Source organism: Amborella trichopoda, chromosome 9, assembly GCF_054954075.1.
Source record: "Amborella trichopoda isolate Santa Cruz 75 chromosome 9, AtrichopodaSantaCruz75HAP2 v2.0, whole genome shotgun sequence".
Taxonomy (NCBI): Eukaryota; Viridiplantae; Streptophyta; class Magnoliopsida; order Amborellales; family Amborellaceae; genus Amborella; species Amborella trichopoda.
In genome coordinates, this window is record NC_142344.1 from 8,591,054 (window position 1) to 8,609,293 (window position 18,240).

The 18,240-nt window shown below is 35.7% G+C and overlaps 1 protein-coding gene across 1 annotated transcript; it reads right to left on the reverse strand.

Moving 5' to 3' along the window:
- Window positions 1-312: 312 nt before the first annotated feature.
- Window positions 313-10,507, reverse strand: LOC18424164 (putative protein phosphatase 2C 60). Its single transcript, XM_006828757.4, has 4 exons — window positions 10,106-10,507; window positions 8,765-9,132; window positions 1,099-1,335; window positions 313-986 (listed from the first exon to the last, which is right to left on the reverse strand). The coding sequence occupies exons 1-4, from the start codon at window positions 10,425-10,427 to the stop codon at window positions 732-734; spliced, it is 1,182 nt and encodes a 393-aa protein (XP_006828820.1). The 5' UTR covers window positions 10,428-10,507; the 3' UTR covers window positions 313-731.
- Between the last annotated feature and the right edge of the window lie 7,733 nt (window positions 10,508-18,240).

Sequence of the window (18,240 nt, forward strand, 5' to 3'; positions counted from 1 at the left end):
AAGGCCCCTATTTGTGGTATAGAAAAGGGAACATAAAGAAATGACTTAAACGTTGGATCGCATATAAGATTTTGTAATGAAAAGATTAGCCATGGCCATCGTTCAAAGTGTGAAGTTGTGAACTGCAATGGTGCTCGAAAAGGCCAACATCAAAATATACCCCAATCTTTTCATGTAAATGATGACCAAGCCAGATGCACTCCCCTATACTCTCTCTCTCTAAATGGATAGTGGACTTGCCCATCTGCCACACCACATTAAAAAGAAGCAATACTCTCCAATTGAAACCCATCCTACCTGTCTGCATCGAAGTGCAAAAAAAAACCAAAACCTTAGATTGCCAAAGAAGGGTGTTTCACACAATTTACAGAGCCAAAAGAACATGAAAGAAAAATAAATAAAGGAGCTCCCCAAATAGACATATATCGCACTAAAACTCCTTTCCTAAGAGTAAACTAAAACCGAAGATTTCGGTCTCTAGTTAAAATAAGCTTAATGACGCAAAGGGCATACTCAAAGATTGATTGCTACATTGTACACCAAAGAATCAGAGACGAACCCATCTGTCTTTCCCCCGACACTGGTGGGACGTGAGATGAAGTGGGAAGGGGTGAAAATATACCAGAGAAGAAGGGTCCTGAGATATGCCTTTTTATATAAAAGATTCCAACTTATATTTTCTTTTCCTTTCTCTCTCTCATCGGATAGTACTTTCTGTCGAGGGATGGTTGCTATGTGTGTGTTGAATAGGGAGCAAGAGAATTTGCTGGTACTGACACCCCGCCCCCTCTTAGAGAGAGATTGGGGGCCCTGTTTGTGCTAGCTCTACTTATAAGATGCGAGTCTAGGAAAACCACGATGACTGTTATATCATCATGGAAATGGCGCCTTACCCCTCTATCGATCTTCTTCAGGTCCGAGTACCTCATCTCTCTCTTCTTTGCCGCCTCTTGTAGTGCAGCTTTCACAAGCCTACGGGCACTTCCCTGCAGAAACAAAAGCTTTATCTATGGCCACAAATTTCAACAAACAGAGTGCTTGTGTGAGTGAGAGAGAGAGAGTGAGAGAGAGAGAGAGAGAGAGAGAAAGAGAGCTTACATTGCGTGGATGGTTATGAACTATGTCAACAGCTTCCTGGTTGCTGAGATGCTCCCACAGCCCGTCGGATGCAAATATAAGGAACTGATCATGTGGTTGAAGAGGGTGCAATGATATTGCTGGATCTGCACTCAGTATTGGTCTCCGAATGGGGTCAGGAAGGCGAAACTTGGCATACAAAGGCTCACGATTAAATTCCGCTTTTTTCAGGTACACATCACCTATTGATCTCGAAACCTGCATCAAGACAGATACTTTCAAAATCACATAAAATAAGCAAGTGGCAATTGCAATTAAAAACAAGAACAAGATTAACTCATTAATCTGTTATATTGCTGTTCTGTTATCTTGGGCTATTTTGATTATCAACACAAAGTATAACAATTAAGGGGGGTCACCAAGTACATTATGGCTTTTGAATCGTATTAGAGCCAATTTAAGCATAACATCTGTTAGGCCTGTAACCTGTGCTCTACAATTTCATTTAAGTTGCTTAAGAAATCATTCCAAGGGAGTCAATTTTATTTCTTTGCTCACACTGATATGTACGCTCATATTATGGATATATGCCACAAGCTATTTCCATTAGAGAAAGCTTAGCCCAGGGACCAAATTAAGAAAAATAAAATGATTGGGCATTAAAACTTCACCCAACATCTATCCCGGATTATAGATCACCCCAACCCAAAAACCCAACACCCCTCCAAAACTCTAGGCCTGCCATGTGCATTGACCTTCACCGTGATAGGACCTTCAACAGGATATAATGACAATGAAAACAATTTTAGGTGTAACATTACGGTACCCACCCCGTCAAGGAAGCCTCAAAAGGAAATCGTTCAGGACAAGCTACTTTGGTTAATACGTGAAAGCAGAGTTAAAATATAATAACTTAGAACTTGTGCACTAGTTTTGAAGGATTTGACTGCTCCTCTGCCAACAAAATCCAGAATTTAAGCTATACCAAATAATTGGGTTTTAACAAATTAAGGGCAGTACCATCCTTCCTAAGGCTTGATACTATTTACATACCCTACAACATAATCAAGGTGTTTTATGAATCACACTTGTAGAACACATGACATTCGCCAATGACGAAATCAAAGTGAAATGCACAGGGTTCTGCTTTTTCATGTTAAAATTATTGTTCAAAACCAACCCCATCCACTACAGATAAATTCAAAAGACAATTAAAAAGTGAAGGGGAAAAGGAAACCACCTATGCACATGGAAATCACATACCAAAGCAAAAAGTTTCTATCACAATAGTACTTTGTTTTTTTTAATGCACTATTTAACATCTAATGATCTAAGGGTAGCAACTTGGTGTGACAAAAATAAATAAAAGAAACATACTATTTCAATTATAATCCACGGACTGGTTATTCTAAAGGATGCCAAATGGCATAATCTCAAACCTTTTCTTTTTCTCTGATCTGTAACTCAATTACAATTATAAGTTTATGACTGAGAACTCAAAGGTACAATATTTCCTACTGTGAGAGAGAGGGAAGATGCCCCCATCCAGTCAAGGTATCAGCAAACTCATTGTACTAAAAGGCAATGTAAAGAAACAGTGGGAAGTCATATAACGTAAAGAACAGTTGGCAGTGGCTTTATCTTAAGGATGTGGCATAATAGCCCACCAATGTCCATGAAATGGGCTCCTTATGACAGGCCATCACATGACATTAGCGCACATAAACCCTTAACCCCTATGAGGAGTGCAAGCAACCACTGATTCCTCCTGGACTAGGATTTCTAATTAAGCTCCTATTCAATGCTGCCAATGGATGGTGGCTTCCATTGAAAACAGTGAAAGCACTTGAGCCGAAGGACCTCACCTCTGTATAACTGATACTGGCATAGTCCATGTTCTTCTTGTTGTATCACAGACTCATAGCCATGTTTAGAGTCACCCTAATGGATATGGACTAACAGGCCACCAAGACTACTCAAAGTTGCTAAGGCTAACCCAACCACCATAGCTACCTTATCATAGCTGGTAACATGATGACTAGCCATTAAATGTCCGAGCATCTTCACCACAATTGTATTCCTTTTCCTTCGTAGGTTGAGAGGCATCAGAAGCCCCATAACCAATTATCAAAAATAAATAAATAAAAAGCAAAATGTCCACAACGAATTACTTATTCTTCCATGTATATCTTTGCAACCCTCTTAAATAAATCCGCCAAATAAAAACATCATGAACTCCTTTCTGTTTAAAATATTTATGAAAGTAGAAAACAGAAAGGGAAATGACATCAACACCAATGTTTTGCTGACTGCCTACCCAAAACATTGGTGGGCATATCAAATGCTCAACAAGCTAGATTCCACCCGTGCCTATAAATAGGTGCATAGAGAAGAAACATGTGCAAGAAACAAAATGTAGAAAAAATATACAAGATATAACACCTAGAGGTCCAGAAGAATTTTCGTTATAGATGAGGTGCAACAGAATTATGCAATCCCACTGTCCCAATTACCATATAAGTTATTCACAAAAGAAACAATAATCATTTCCAATGGCAAGAATTAAAAACACTACCAAAATTAGTTTAATAAATATATTATTTAATTAAAAGAAACGCTTGACCCAACCACTTATTATAAGAGATCACCCCCCTCCTCCCAAACAGGAAAACAAAGTGCAACACTTGACCAAACTGCTTGCAAGAGATCACCATAAAACAAACAATCATAAACTCCCTTTGGGTATAGTCCACACATGACAAAGGAAACAGTTACTTTCAAAGGCTATCACATACAGAGGCCGCAGAAGAATCACTAAATAACAAGCTCTCTTGCAAAGTAAATTTAAATTCAATCAGGACATACACCCTAATTTATCTCTACAATGAATCTTTTCACCCACTGTCAGGTACCAAAACATTCAAGGGAATAAGAATCGCATAATCACAAACTCCTGAAAAATAAAATTTAAATTCAATCTGTGCAAAACGAACCCTAATTTATTTCACATTACATGTTTCACCCTTGTAGTTTGCAGTACTCCAAATCATACAGGCAATACAAATAGAACCAAACTGTTCAGAACCATTTAAGTTTGATGGATAGTGACCACAATCTGCTGTCCATAGGAAAACTATCTTAAGAAATTGAAGCCACATGCCTGGTTCTAAAGGTACTTCATAATAAATTTTCGTAAACCATCCCTTTCTGTACGTCGACGGAGCCTAACAATTTTCACAACATCAGATCAATGCAATTTAGCTGCAAACGGAATCCTAAACAAAGGTACTTTATTTTCTCCATTGACCTCCCATGCATTTTTACGACACAAAGCATTATCAATAAAGCATTATCAATAAAATCATTACAACACTATCTATCGATTATAATATGAGTACAATCTCATCTAGCATTCCATGCCTCTTTGAATTCTTTACATTGTCAAATTGGACACTTAGTGGAAAAAATTGGCAGATATCCAACCTCTGAAAAGTAAGTCGCGTGGAAAACAAATAACAAAACTTAGTACACGTCATACCGATCAGATACTTCCCTCCAATGAAAATGCTTTTTTATTGTATAGACTTCAGTTTTGCACTTTATCCATATCAAGTATAAATTCGCCTATCCTAAGCGCAAGGCAGATTTGACATCTTACGTATCACCCTCATTCAAGATCTAGCGTGTCTCGATGCCTTTGTTCGGCTCACATTGGTCATTCATGCTCATTTCCTTGTGAATCTACCGTCTTCAGCAGTACTCCTAATCTGTCCTAAGTCGCATAGAAAACAAAAAACAAAATGAAAATGCTTCTTTATTGTATAGATTTCAGTTTTGCACTTCATCCATATCAACTCGAGAAACTTGTCGCATCTGCACATCAGTATACCACAGTTTTACTCCGAGTCCCTAAACTAATATAAAGTTGTTAGCTATTAATTGCTGTATTAAAATGGAATGCAAAGATCAAGAAACCGCTAGAATTCCTTCATGAAGTTTTGTTCATTGAAGTATTCTGTTGGAATGGAGGCATATACTATAAGCAAGACTAGCAAGGGTCTGCAGCTTGCGTCCTATACAAAGGTGAAATGGTCATGAAAATCATCAAAATCCTTCATCCTAAGCATCAGAACTTTTTATGGGATGCTCACTACCCTATTCCAAGGGCTAAACATCTCATCTCCAATGGTTCGCTGGATCCTAGCATGCAAGCACTTACACAACCTCCTTTTATGCATATACGTGAACATGCCACTTCAGAGCAATCAATTCTTCAAGGATTGTTCTTCTTCTTCAATAGGGAGTTATGGACAGGTTTCATCCTCTGTTTCACAACCAAGTTAAACAATAGTTGTTTCTCCACTACTCAAAACACATTGGACAGGGTATTAAACGAAACCATCAAACATTCAATCTCTCAAGTACTGGAAGAAATACAAAGACTCTAAGACCCATGTAAACATATTTTGCTACCAGCTTGTGTGGTCATCACCTGCTATAAAATAGGTCTAAGAAAAACGGACAGTACAAAAAGTGTTCGATGAAACTTCTTTATCTGAGAAGTTTCTTTGGTATAGAGAAAGAAATCAACTACATGACTCACCATGAAGTCGCAACTACCTAAATCTTTAGTTGTGATTGAATATCTATCTCTATTGCTCCTTATAATGACACTCTGGATTCAAAAAAGAAATAAAACAAGAAGAAGATTTTTCATTGGGATGCTCTTTCTCTAACTCTACCTTTCATTTTGAGATATGTAATTATTTTGATAGATTATTTTTTATGGGAAGATATTGCTCGTATTTTTGTTTAATACACTTTTCATTAAGGGAATATGTTGGTAAAAAAATTTTGATGAAAAGTTTTTGCTAAATCAAGATTTTCAATTCAGTGCAACTTCTAATGTGCTTATCTCTAGAGTCTAAACCAAAATTCAAAGATATCAAATCAATGAAGAGAATGGAAGTTTCAAAAAAGTTATAGGGGTGAAGTTCTTTTAAAAAGTATTTTTAAAAAAGAGATAAAATACAGATTTATATCGGTTCCATTAAAAAGATGTAATTTTTTAAGATCTTTTGAAAAACTCAAAATTACTAACGGATTTCAAAAAGTCACAGATCTTTTGAAAAAATCGTGTTTAATCATAGACTTGCTAACTATGGACTCAACAAATTTTTTATTTGGGAAATTAACGTACACATCTCTTAATTAATGTTGATAGTATTTAAAAAATTTCCCCTACTTTGCAAATTTTACGATTACATCCCTTTACCATGCCAAAATACCGCTACTTCAGCTCCAAACTCGTGTCCTTTTTTCTGAGTTACATCGCTTCAGAACTTGAAGTCTTAACGCAGATTTCTTGAAAATTAAGCGGTTCAAAAATTAAGTTCCAAACCACTTATTCATTATAAAATATAGACAAGTGTCCCCGGTTTGGAACTTGAAGTCCAGGTACACTTGCATATTTTTTGAGTGATAGACTGGTTGTAAATTGAAATTCCAAACCGCTTATTCACTTATTTAAAAAAAATAAGTGTCCTCAGTCTAGAACTTCAAGTTCCGAACTGAGGACACTTCTCTATTTTATGCATCAATAAGAGATTCAAAACTTCAAGCAGCAAACAACTTAATGGTCCAAAGAAGTCAGTTCAGAATTTCAAGTTTCGAAAGGATGTCACTCACGGGAAAAAAGAAAATGACACTAGTTAAAAACTTCAGAGTTCCAAATAGGGGGGATTTTGGAAAAATAAAAAACACAAAAAATGGGTGTGAGTGTAAAATATGAAAAATAGAGGATTTCTAAATACCCCAAATTAAGGAATATTCACAATAATTTCCCTTTTATATAATCACTAATTCTGACAATTACAAATAAATTATAGGTTAATCAAAAGAATGCACTTCATGCATAAAAATTCATAATAAATTGTAATTTACAACCTTCTAGTATTGCCAAGTCCAAGAAGCAATTAACACACATCCAAGTTTAATTTAGATTAAATCATGAGTCACCCAAGTTGGCTTGGCAAGTGCTTTATCTACTATTACTTTTTCTTTTTTTTTGAGTATTTATCTACTATTACTAGAAGTCTGATACTAATAATGGCAACAAATGTCTTTAGATTCGCTTCACTTTGGCAGCCAAACTTGAAGTGAAGCTCTCTCCATCCGAAGCAAGTCCAGCTTTGCCCGATCTCAATCTCCTTGACAAGATTCACCTTGCTTCTGCTTATTCAACTGAAAGCTTATTTTTTATACAAAAACTTTCAATTTTTTATTTTTAACTAGAACCAGAGGAATTTTTCCGAGTTACCCGAAGCACCAACATGCTTCTCTTTTCCAACCAAACAGAAGATATATCCAAAATGAGTTTCACAGCATTGCTGATAACTATGAATAAATGAGTTCAATACAATTGCTAATAACTGTAAATTAATAAAAAAAATTATATCATGAATAAAATTAACCATAGATTGTTAACTACAGCATGCATCCCTTCTAATTCAAAGTTTCAAATAGCTCAGGATGCTCGTATTTCCCTGAACTTCCCTAACCAAACAGAAGCTACTCCAAAGCAAACGTTGAACCAACAAACATGGATTGGGCCACGAGGTGGGTCTTTCTATGGGCCACCACGTGGATCATATCAAATAAAGCACCCTCTTACATTTTCCCTAGAAGAATCCACTTGAAAGGACTCACATACACCAACAGGCACGGATTCTAGTTAAATCCATTTTGTATCTTTAGCATTGATACCTGGCTCTTGGTTCAGCTCACATATTGTGGCTTCCTAATGAAGGTCATTGTAAATTATCACAATTCATCAACCGGCTCATTACTTATATTATATACAGTGCATAAGGCATTAGTGCCAATTGAATTAGGTAAGGATGCTCTTTACTGGAGAGTAAGAAAGCTAGTTTTAAATCCTTCCCACTGATTTTACAATTCTATGCCATGAAAGTGACAGATGGAAACAAGGACATTTAAAATGTCCACATGATTCTATAGAAGAAGAACACCAAGCCATATAATGTGACAAAGGCCATTACTTCAAAAGCCCAAAATGAAATCTTGACGAAAAGACAAGTCCACAAATATCTAAAAGTTCTTTTTGCTCCTTTTTCATTGGTAAAAAGACATTCATAAAAATCAATGAAGCACAAGGTCCCCTAAAGTTATATTTCTGCCTTGTAAGGAAACAAAATGCGAATGCACACACCCACACACACACACACACAGGTTATAAAGTATGTTACAAGGACATGGATACATGAATTCCTCCACGCATGCGCGCACCACATGCAGCACATATTAAAAATTGAAAAATGTCGGCCCAAATCAAAGGCATGCTTGTCTAAATAATAAAATATGTGCATCCATGCATGTTTCACAAGACGAACACGGATGTCTTGCAACGAGGACATGCGTGTCTTACAAAAATGGACACACGTGTCTTGTTCATCATAACTGTGGACTCGCATGTCCATATAGTGGTCACTCTGTGCCTGCGAGTCCCCAAAAAAAAAGAATTCCATACACATTTTGACACAAATTTCCCATGTTATGCATGTCAACTCGTGTGTCTAGTGCACAGGGGTGTCAGAGTCTTCTAAATGTATACAAACACAGGTGTCATTGGTACATAGATTGCAGAGAGAAGGAGAAAGAGTGGTACCTGGATGAGGCCCTTCACGCGCCAGACGCTATGTTTTAAAACTACAATCTGAGAATCATCAGGATGCAATGACTGAAGCTCTTGCCTCACAGATTCAATCCCTGCATTGTGCTCAGCCGACAGCTGGATGGCCGCAACCTCCCCCGTTGCCTTAACAAGTCTCCCCAATACAGCTCGAGAGTCACCCAAGTTTGCAATGTAAAGGTTCCCACCAGAAATGACCCCCACCAAACAGCATGACCCAACAGCTGCAATCTGAGGCTTTGTAGACCATTGCTTTGTAACTAGAGAGAGAAAACCCTCTTCTGTTGCCTGGTAAGCTTTCCTTATAACATCGGCTGACATAGTTTGTTGCTCTGAGGAAAATTCTGCACAATAATGGTGTTTCCATTACATAACCTCCCTCATTCATAATTAATCAGAATTCAGAAACTAGATAATGGTAATCCACTATAGCTACAGTGGTGTTCCATTCCATTTTAGCTATAATCATGTTCCAATTATAGCTATTTTCCACTTGAGTGATCAGGAACCATGTTTTCCCTGAAATTTGTCAGGACATTACCACATTTTCAATAAATGAAAGTGGATTTACTCCATCAGGTAAAGGGAAGAGAGAGAGTACATCATATGAGTAAGAGCAATCCCAGAAGAAAAACCCAATCATCCAAATGTCCACCGTAATAGACTATCATAGTTATAAATATTTCAGTTTTTCGGTAAAAATGGCCGGTGCAGATAATTCAGTGGCGGAGTTTTTGGATCAGTTTGTGGGACTGAAAAGTCCTAAAACCTGCAAAACTAATAAAAAGTAACTAAAATAATCTTAGAGATAGAGAGAGCGTAGAAATACAGTAGAGAATATAGGGGTTCCAATTGAACTAGCAATTGAGCTCTATTACAGAAAAACTCGCTGAGCAGATACCATTTACTTAAAGAAACAAGGAAATAACCATATGTTCCTTGCACCCTAATGAGCTAGGCTCCGTGACATGAGAGAGAGATTGAGAAAAATGAATTCCATAGCCCAAATGTCAACAAACAACAAAGACACAATGCAATCTACCCAAAAGAAAACCACTTTGAACTACCATTCGCAACAAGGGCTAAACACAGTACAGAAAGATCATAGCAGAGCTTCAAATAGAAACCCCCAGCATTCACTACTTCGATAACTAAAGCAAAGAAAATAAAGAGCACTCCGTAGAAATTTTGCTGGGAGGAAAAAGGATCTCTTTCTATGAGGTCCAGCCAAAAAAACAAAAAAAACGCAATGAAAATCGAACAAGATCTAATGTTGGCGAGAGAAACAACACAAATAGGAAGAGAGAGAAAGCATACTCTTGAGGTGAGGGAACAGATGATCGTTAATGTATCTTGAGGTCTCAGGCCCTCCATGCCCATCGTATATCCCAACAAAGGTTCCATGAGGCCCTGATTCAAGAGAGCTTAAAGAACCAGACTCGATCTGGCTCTGATCCTCTAAGAGATTATTAGCTTGAACAACCGCCATTGAAAAATCTCCATTCAAGTGTTGGCCCGTGTCTTTGTACCAGAGGAGTCCATCTTGCCTTCCCACTACATCTGAGCCTCCTGTGTGTACATATCGATCGGGAGATGGCCTCCAACAAGCGCTCACAAGCTTCATCAACGCTGATAACATCCCTCATCTCACCCAAACCCACCACCAATTTCCCAACATCCAAATGGATGCAACAACAAAGCTAGAAAGAGAAGGAGAGAGGTAGAGACAGAACAACGGGCGAAACCCAATTCAGATGTTGCGAGTTCTAGAGAAAATGGGTGAAGTTCTCTCTATGGAGGCACTAGAGAGACAGCAGAAGACACCCTACAAAACCCAACAAAAAAAAAAAAAAAAGGGAAATTTCCCTAGAGAAAGAGGAGAGACAAACCCAATTCAAATGCCCAAAATCCCCATAAAGCTACAAAAAGATGGAGGCGCCAATTCGACAGCCCAAAATGCCAACAAAGCAATGAAAATCACTTCTAGAGAGAGATAAAAAAACCCAACTCACCTGCCAAAAATCCCAATAAAAACAATAAAAACGAGTTGTAGAGAGAGAAAGACAGAGGGGGCGCTACCCAATTGGCCCAATCACCCAACTGGGAAAAAATATGAGAAAAAGCCCTGGTTTTTTGTTCTGAGAACTGATCAAGGGAGCGCTTCGGTATGGGCATCCGGTCTTTGAATCCGAGGAGAGAGAAAGTGCGGAATCAGAGGAGAGAGAAAGAGGGGATGCATGAACGAGAAGGGAAAAGAGCTTCTCGGTCTATAAGGAGTTTGACGCAGGCAGATCTGGAGATCTATCAAATCACAGCAGAAAAAAGCTTAGGGTTTTCTTTGCCTTTTGTGGGGAAGTTTGTTAATGGGTAGAGAGAGGATGAAAATGGTTTAGAGAGAGAGAGAGAGAGGATGAAAATGGTTTGGAGAGAGAGGATGAAAATGGTTTAGAGAGAGAAAGGATGAAAATGGTTTAGAGAGAAAGCGAGGATGAAAATGGTTTAGAGAGAGAAAGAGAAGGGCCTCCAAAGCCGCATCATCCCTGATGGGGCAAACTGAAACTATGGTCTCGCTCACACGACAAAAGGAAGCCCACAAAAAAACAACAAAAGAGCTCAGGGCCAGCAAAGCAAGGGCCAAGCCTGGGCTCCACGAAGCAGAGGAGAGAGAAAGAGGTAGATGGATCAGATGAATTTAACAGAGAAACGGTAGATCCCACCACCTTAATAAGAAACAACGGAGAGAGGGGTGGAAGAAATTTAAGACAGAGAAGTGCGGATCACGCCAATTGTTTGAGAGAGAGCGATGAGAGAGGAGAGAGAAAGGGCGGATCACACAAAATCAACACTAAGCCGCAACACTTCGACCCTAAGCTTCCTCTGTCATTTTTAAATACAGGTCTAAATGGATATCCACCCTTTGACAAAGCCAGTCCCAATGCCTGTAATCAATGACATCAATATTCCCATGGACGGGGTATTTATGACTCATGTATGCATATGAAAATTCATCTTAAACATTGATTTTTTTATCATTTAGGTCAAAGAGATGTTAAATATAAAAAATATTAAAATTAATATTAATTGAACTATATTTTATTGTGATTTTTTGTGCACCGCTCCACTCCATATGTAATAAGGTCTAGTGCACTTTTGTGGGTCAGCGGGCTCTTAAGTGTACTGACTCATATAAAATTTTTCCTATCCCATATTGTCAGCGACTCCCTTGCAACTTTCAACACCATCAATTCTTTTCCGCCATAATTCAATCAACTTTATACTTAATAAAATTTAGCATTGATTCCTGGTTTCCAACGCTGTAATTTCTTGTCTTCTTTTACTGTGGCCGGATGATAATCAATTTTATTCAGATTAGACTATCTTATATAAAATTAATATATTATGGAAAATATTGTATTGCTTTGTTTCTTGCTTGGTAAGTCTCTAATATTATGTGTAATATTATTTATTAATTAGTAAGAAATTTGTCAAACTGTACCTATGATTTGAACTATTCAATATCTTACCCATGTTGGGTGAATTAATTTCAAATTGCCCGTCTTTTTTTTTTTTTTCTTGGGTCAAATTGCCCATCATTCTTTTGATCAAAATTTAAATAGTCATTAAATGACAAATCAAAATGGGTTTGAAATTAATCAAGGTATACCTAAGGTAGAATGATAAATAATTCAAATGTTACATGTATTTTGATCAATTTTACTTAATTATTCAGCTTTTTGGCAAATTTTCATTGCAATCGTGATATTGTAGGTGCTTGCGATGGGACGTAGGCAACTTCCCTCATAAGTTATGGGTGGCATAGCCTGTAAACAACTCTTCCCACTCAAGCACTACTTGTAGCTACCTATCCCTATTACAACTAGTTTTAGCTTTTCTAGCCAAAAAAAATGTGATTTTCATAAAACACTTTGAATAATAAAATTTTTTTTTCCTAAAAATATAACTCTACGATGGATGCAACCCAACAACAAATAATTCATTATTATGGTTATTTCTTAACAGTGAATTATCAGTGATAACGAGTACAAATTTCCATCGCATCTTTACCGTTCAAAATGAGTTATAAGGCCTTTTCTCTTTGGTTTTGTTTGCTATTACACTTTTCTCTCTATGAACATGATTGAAAGATACTACCAAATCTCTAGAGATGTACCTGTTTCATCAATAAAGATTCCATAAGCATGCTTGGTCCTCTTTGATCTATTGAAAAACAATATGTAAATTGTTTTCCACCACCATGTCCTCTGGTAGCTGTTATGTCTTATAAATATGCTTTGGTTTTAGTTTCATTCATTGAACATTTTGGTACTATGGAAATAGACAAGGATGTACTTCCTTGAATGACCTCTTATCACTTTTCGAACGGTGCAATTTTGAAAGGAAGTCCCATCAAAACTCAACCAAGGCACCTCTTTAGTGGTGGTTACAACCCATTCAATCCATAGGGCAGGCATTAGAAGTTATGTCACCTTTGATACAAACCCAAGTTGAGCCTTTCTTTTTTTATTTTTTTTTTATTTTTTTATTTTTTTGGTGTATAGAATAGACAAATTAGTGATGGGCACAACTCGATATTGGACAAAATAAACTATATAATATATAATGAGATAATTTAATATGAGACAATAAATAAGTTTTGTTAAAAAAGATCACAATCATTCTTAGCTGTCAAATATAAAATTTAACGATTTAAATCATTCCACTAAATTTAAAGCTTTTAGCCCAACCAACATTCACTGGCTAAGAGAGATGGTAACCTCCTTGAACCTAAGAGAAATGATCTTGTATAGTTTTTCACATATGGACTTTTCCATGTATATTTGACTAGAACAATGATTTTGTATATCTAAATAAAGTGGTGACTCCAAATGCATATAATGCATAAGGCGAGGGCATATCGATTGTCAAAAGCAAAAGTTTATATTTTATCATCCATTGGGAGTATTGACTGCCGAGAAATTTCGTCGCCTTTGACATTATAAGTTTCACCACCGGAACTTTTCTCATGTTTGACAAACGTGGTGCGTACCTTGGCCGTTGTCGCAATAGAAGACTTAGATAGATATGCGGGTTTTCACTGTGGTCCCGCATGACCAAACTGGCAAAACACTTTGGCGACTGCTCGATTGTCAGGACCAAGAACATCGTTTATGTATACCCCAAAATCAATTTCAGAGAGAGAAATTTGAGCCCAAGACTCATTCATTGGTTCAGATTTAATATTCGAGTGCATTTTGATTTATGACATTTTCTAAAGCTCCAAAACCCTTCTATTGTTTTGAACACGGCATACATTTTGGTGGGAGCAAATCTTACATTTTAGGGGTCAACGGGTTGAGTTGGATCCGGCCCAGGTCTAAGTCCAAAAAAAAAATTGTGGGACTCGAACCAGGACCTGGACCTGGACCTAGACCCGGATGCAACTGGACCTAGATCAAGACTCGGACCCGATTGAAAGATAATAATAATAAATAATAATAATAAGTTTATATAAGATTGCAACCTTAAAATGTACAATTATAGTTGCACCTCAAAAATCCATTGGAAAAGGTTGTTTTAATGTTGAAATACCCTCTAATTGATCATATCTTGATGAATATATAAAAAAAGAAGATTTTGAGTCCCAAAAATAGTGCATCTTGCAATACATTATTTAGACCGTCAATTTTCAAGATTTTCATATATTTGTAGATCTACTTGATTTTACCCGTTTTTGGAGTTTAAAATTTTATAATTAGATGTGAAAATAGATTTTAAGATAATTCTAATAATTTTTTACACCAAAATTACATGTTATGCTAAAATTTGGAGGTGGGCCTTAATTGGATTGTTTAAGGTTGCAACCATATAGAAACCACACCTTTATATATGCGTGTGTGTGTTATTTAAAGGAAAAAGTTTATATAAGATTGCAACCATCAAATGTACAATTACATATGCATCTGGCATATCCTTCGAAAAAGGTTGTTTTAATGTTGAAAAAACCTTTAATTGGTCATCTCGAAATCAAGATATATGAATATGGAAAAAAAAGAAAGATTTTGAGTCCCAAAAATAGTGCATCTTGCAATACATTATTTAGACCGTCTATTTACAAGATTTTCATATGTTTATCGATCTACTTGATTTTAACCATTTTTTAGTTTTAAATTTTATAGTTAGATATAAAAATAGATTTTGAGATAATCTTAATAATGTTTTTCACTAAAATTGCTTGTTATGATACACTTTGGAGGTGCGCCTTAATTGGATTGTTTAAGATTGCAACCTTATATAAACTGCACCCTTATTTAAATATTATAACTAAAAATAGTTATAATATTTAAATAAGAAAAAAGTTATATAGGGCCGAGGCTCTAAACAATCAAATTCGAGCCCACCTCACAAATTTCACTATAAGAGGTTATTTTGTTGCCCAAATATCCTCAAATTGATCATCTCAAGATCACAACGCATGGACATAAGTAAAAAAATAGATTTCAAGTCTTGGAAATAGAGCATTTTGTAATGCATTTTTTGATCGTCAATTTTCAAGATTTCCTAGATCTACTTGATCTATACTATTTTTTAAGCTTTAAATTTTATAAAGAAATATGAAAATATATTTTAAGGCTATCACAATGATTTCCAGTATTGAAACCACATTTCTCGATACTATTTAAAGGTGTGCTTTACTTTAGTTGTTTAGAGCCTCAGCTCTATACAAACCGCACCATTTAAATAATTCATATATATAATATTATAACTAAAATATTGAGTTATATTTATTAAAATATTATATACTAAATATTAATAGTACTCAGGTCGGATCCACGTGGGTCGAGACCCGAACCCAAATGGTATTCGGGTTCAAGATTTGGACCTGGAACCGACCCATCATGTCTAATATTTGGACCCATACCTGGATCTAGGTCGGGTACAGATCCACTGCCACCTCTACATTTACGCCGAAGCAAATAACATGCATAGAAGGATTTTTTTTTATGTGAAGTTTTTAAATCAACTTTAAAACTTGAGATGATGATAACATTTTCACAAAGAACAAAGGATTTTGATACATGGACACCTGGATTATCATTGTCAATATTAGGGCATGATTTTTCCATGCAATTCCATGATGTCTATTAATTCATTTTTTTTCTTTTCGAAGGGAAACTACATTGAGTAGGTCACTTTCCAAAAATTATGGGGCTTTAAAAATACTTTTAGCAAAGAGTTTCCTCTAGGTACCAAAAAAACATTTTGCTTGCATTGGAGCTTGTAGGACTTCCATGTAAGGTGTCTAATCAAGAGGGTTCTAGAGTCCACCATGTCCCCTGCATGTTGGACTTGCGGGAGCAAATGAAATATTTTGATCTCGCACACACCATTAAGCATTGCCTTATTATATACGCTCTTATCAGCGCAGAAATCTATTTATTTTTTTAATTTGTTTGATCTGTAAAGTTTAAAATCTATTATAGATGATAATTTCACAAAAAAAATAATAATCTATTTTTGGGTATTTAATGGGGATAGGATTCTCTACCTGTGTTAAGAATGAAACTTAAGATGTGATGTTGGGACAGTATACTGACGTCACTATCTAGCCTTGAGTTCATTTCTAAAAGAGAACTAATAATCGAGTGCCAAAAACCTAGATCTAATAACAAAAAAGTATTAGACAATTTGTGCACTAATGCTAGGGCGTGATTTTTCACATTGATCAATGGTGTGTATTCTAGTTTTCTTTTTCTATTTTAATTTGGTTGTTAGGTTTTGAGTAGGTCGCATCCCCAATATTTTTGGGTCCTAAAAATACAAATAAAGGAGCAAGTATACATTTTGCTCATGCAAGAAGAGCACGTCTATTTTTCAAATAAAACTGAGCTAAGATGGTTAATTGGAAAATTAAAGATGTTAATAGTTTGATTCCTACCCTATATTTATTTACCCTCTCAGTGGAGTTGAGATACCCATTGCGGTTTGTATGGTGTCGAGGCTCTAAACAATAAAAGTAAAGTGCACTTTCAATTAGTATTGAGAAATGTGGTTTTAGTACAGGAAAACTATGTGATAGCATTAAAATGTATTTTCAAATCTAATTATAAAATTTAAAGCATCAAAAATCTTGAAAATTGACAATCTAAAAAATGCATTTTAAGATGAACTATTTTCAAAACTTGAAATCTATTTTTTTTTTATGTCCATGCATCTTGAGGTCAAGATGATCAATTTGAGGATATTTGGGCATCAAAACAACCTCTTCTAGTGAAACTTTTCAAGAACACCCTAATTTGATTGTTTAGAGCCTCACACTTATATAAACTTTTGTCTACTTTTTAATACTATGGTAAAGTTGTAGGCGTACTTTATAATACCACAATATTATTTTGTATAAGAATGGTATGTACATAAAATTTTAATTTTGATTTTTATTGATTCTTCAATAGACAAGATGAATGGAAACTTCATTGCATTGCATACAGTATATCAGAAAATCCAATATCCACCCGGGCGACAAATGGAGGAGAGATCCATTGGAGGAGTGATTGATCTCCTGTGTCCATGTTATTGAATATGGAAATTTCAATGAAAAAATAACAGCATGTTACTTGTCGTTTGGAAGAATTTTTCATGGAAGTACCTATTTCTGCAGCAGGTCAGAGTAAATATACGACAACCCTGCCATTTTCTTTTGGGTTGTTATAATAACATCATCCAAACAGGTATACGATGATAGAAGTGTGAAGAGACTCAGTGTCTATTAATCAATAGGAATATACAGGCTTGTCTTAAATAGACAAATATAGATGACAATAATAGAAATAAATGATATATACCTATATTCTACTCAGTCTTACTATAAAATACAAAATATTATATATACTCTTCCCATATATACTGATTACAATATACACCTTATATATTAACTTGGTAGAGAATATATACTTCCTTTCACAAAAAGATAGAAAAATTATACAATTAGAACGTTTATTTTTAATAAAAAAAGGTGACAATCACTCTTGTGTGTTAGATTTTAAATTTTGTGAGTATATTATTGACTAGAGTTAAAGTTTTAAAAAAAAATTTCTTAAACTTTATAATACATGTCAAGCTATCCTATTTGACATCTAATAAATAGGAGAAATTGTGACCTCTTTGTAACAAAGATAAATAGTTTCATAGACAATTCCTAAAAAAATATTATTGTCGCTATACTATATTAACACGTTGGTTTCATGTACTTTAGCAAAAGCTCCCCTGCCCAGCAAGAAAGTCAGGGTGTACGGTTCATCTACTCAAGGTCCTTGGTCCTTTAAATTTTAGTTTTAAGAAGGGTAGGAAACCAAAGTGCTATGCTTCTTTGACTAACAAGCAATGCTTAAAATTTCAAAAGTTGGGGTCAAATTGGTCACTCTTCAATTCTAAGCCAAACCAATTAAATAAATGAG

What these genes read in the sequence shown, in the direction of transcription:
- LOC18424164 (XM_006828757.4), bottom strand. Translation starts at nt 10,427, where the DNA reads ATGTTATCAGCGTTGATGAAGCTTGTGAGCGCTTGTTGGAGGCCATCT. An exon ending in GCGTGAAGGGCCTCATCCAG is followed by an intron (nt 1,336 to 8,764) that starts GTACCACTCTTT and finishes GTCTTGATGCAG; the next exon opens with GTTTCGAGATCAATAGGTGA. An exon ending in TTCATAACCATCCACGCAAT is followed by an intron (nt 987 to 1,098) that starts GTAAGCTCTCTT and finishes TTGTTTCTGCAG; the next exon opens with GGAAGTGCCCGTAGGCTTGT.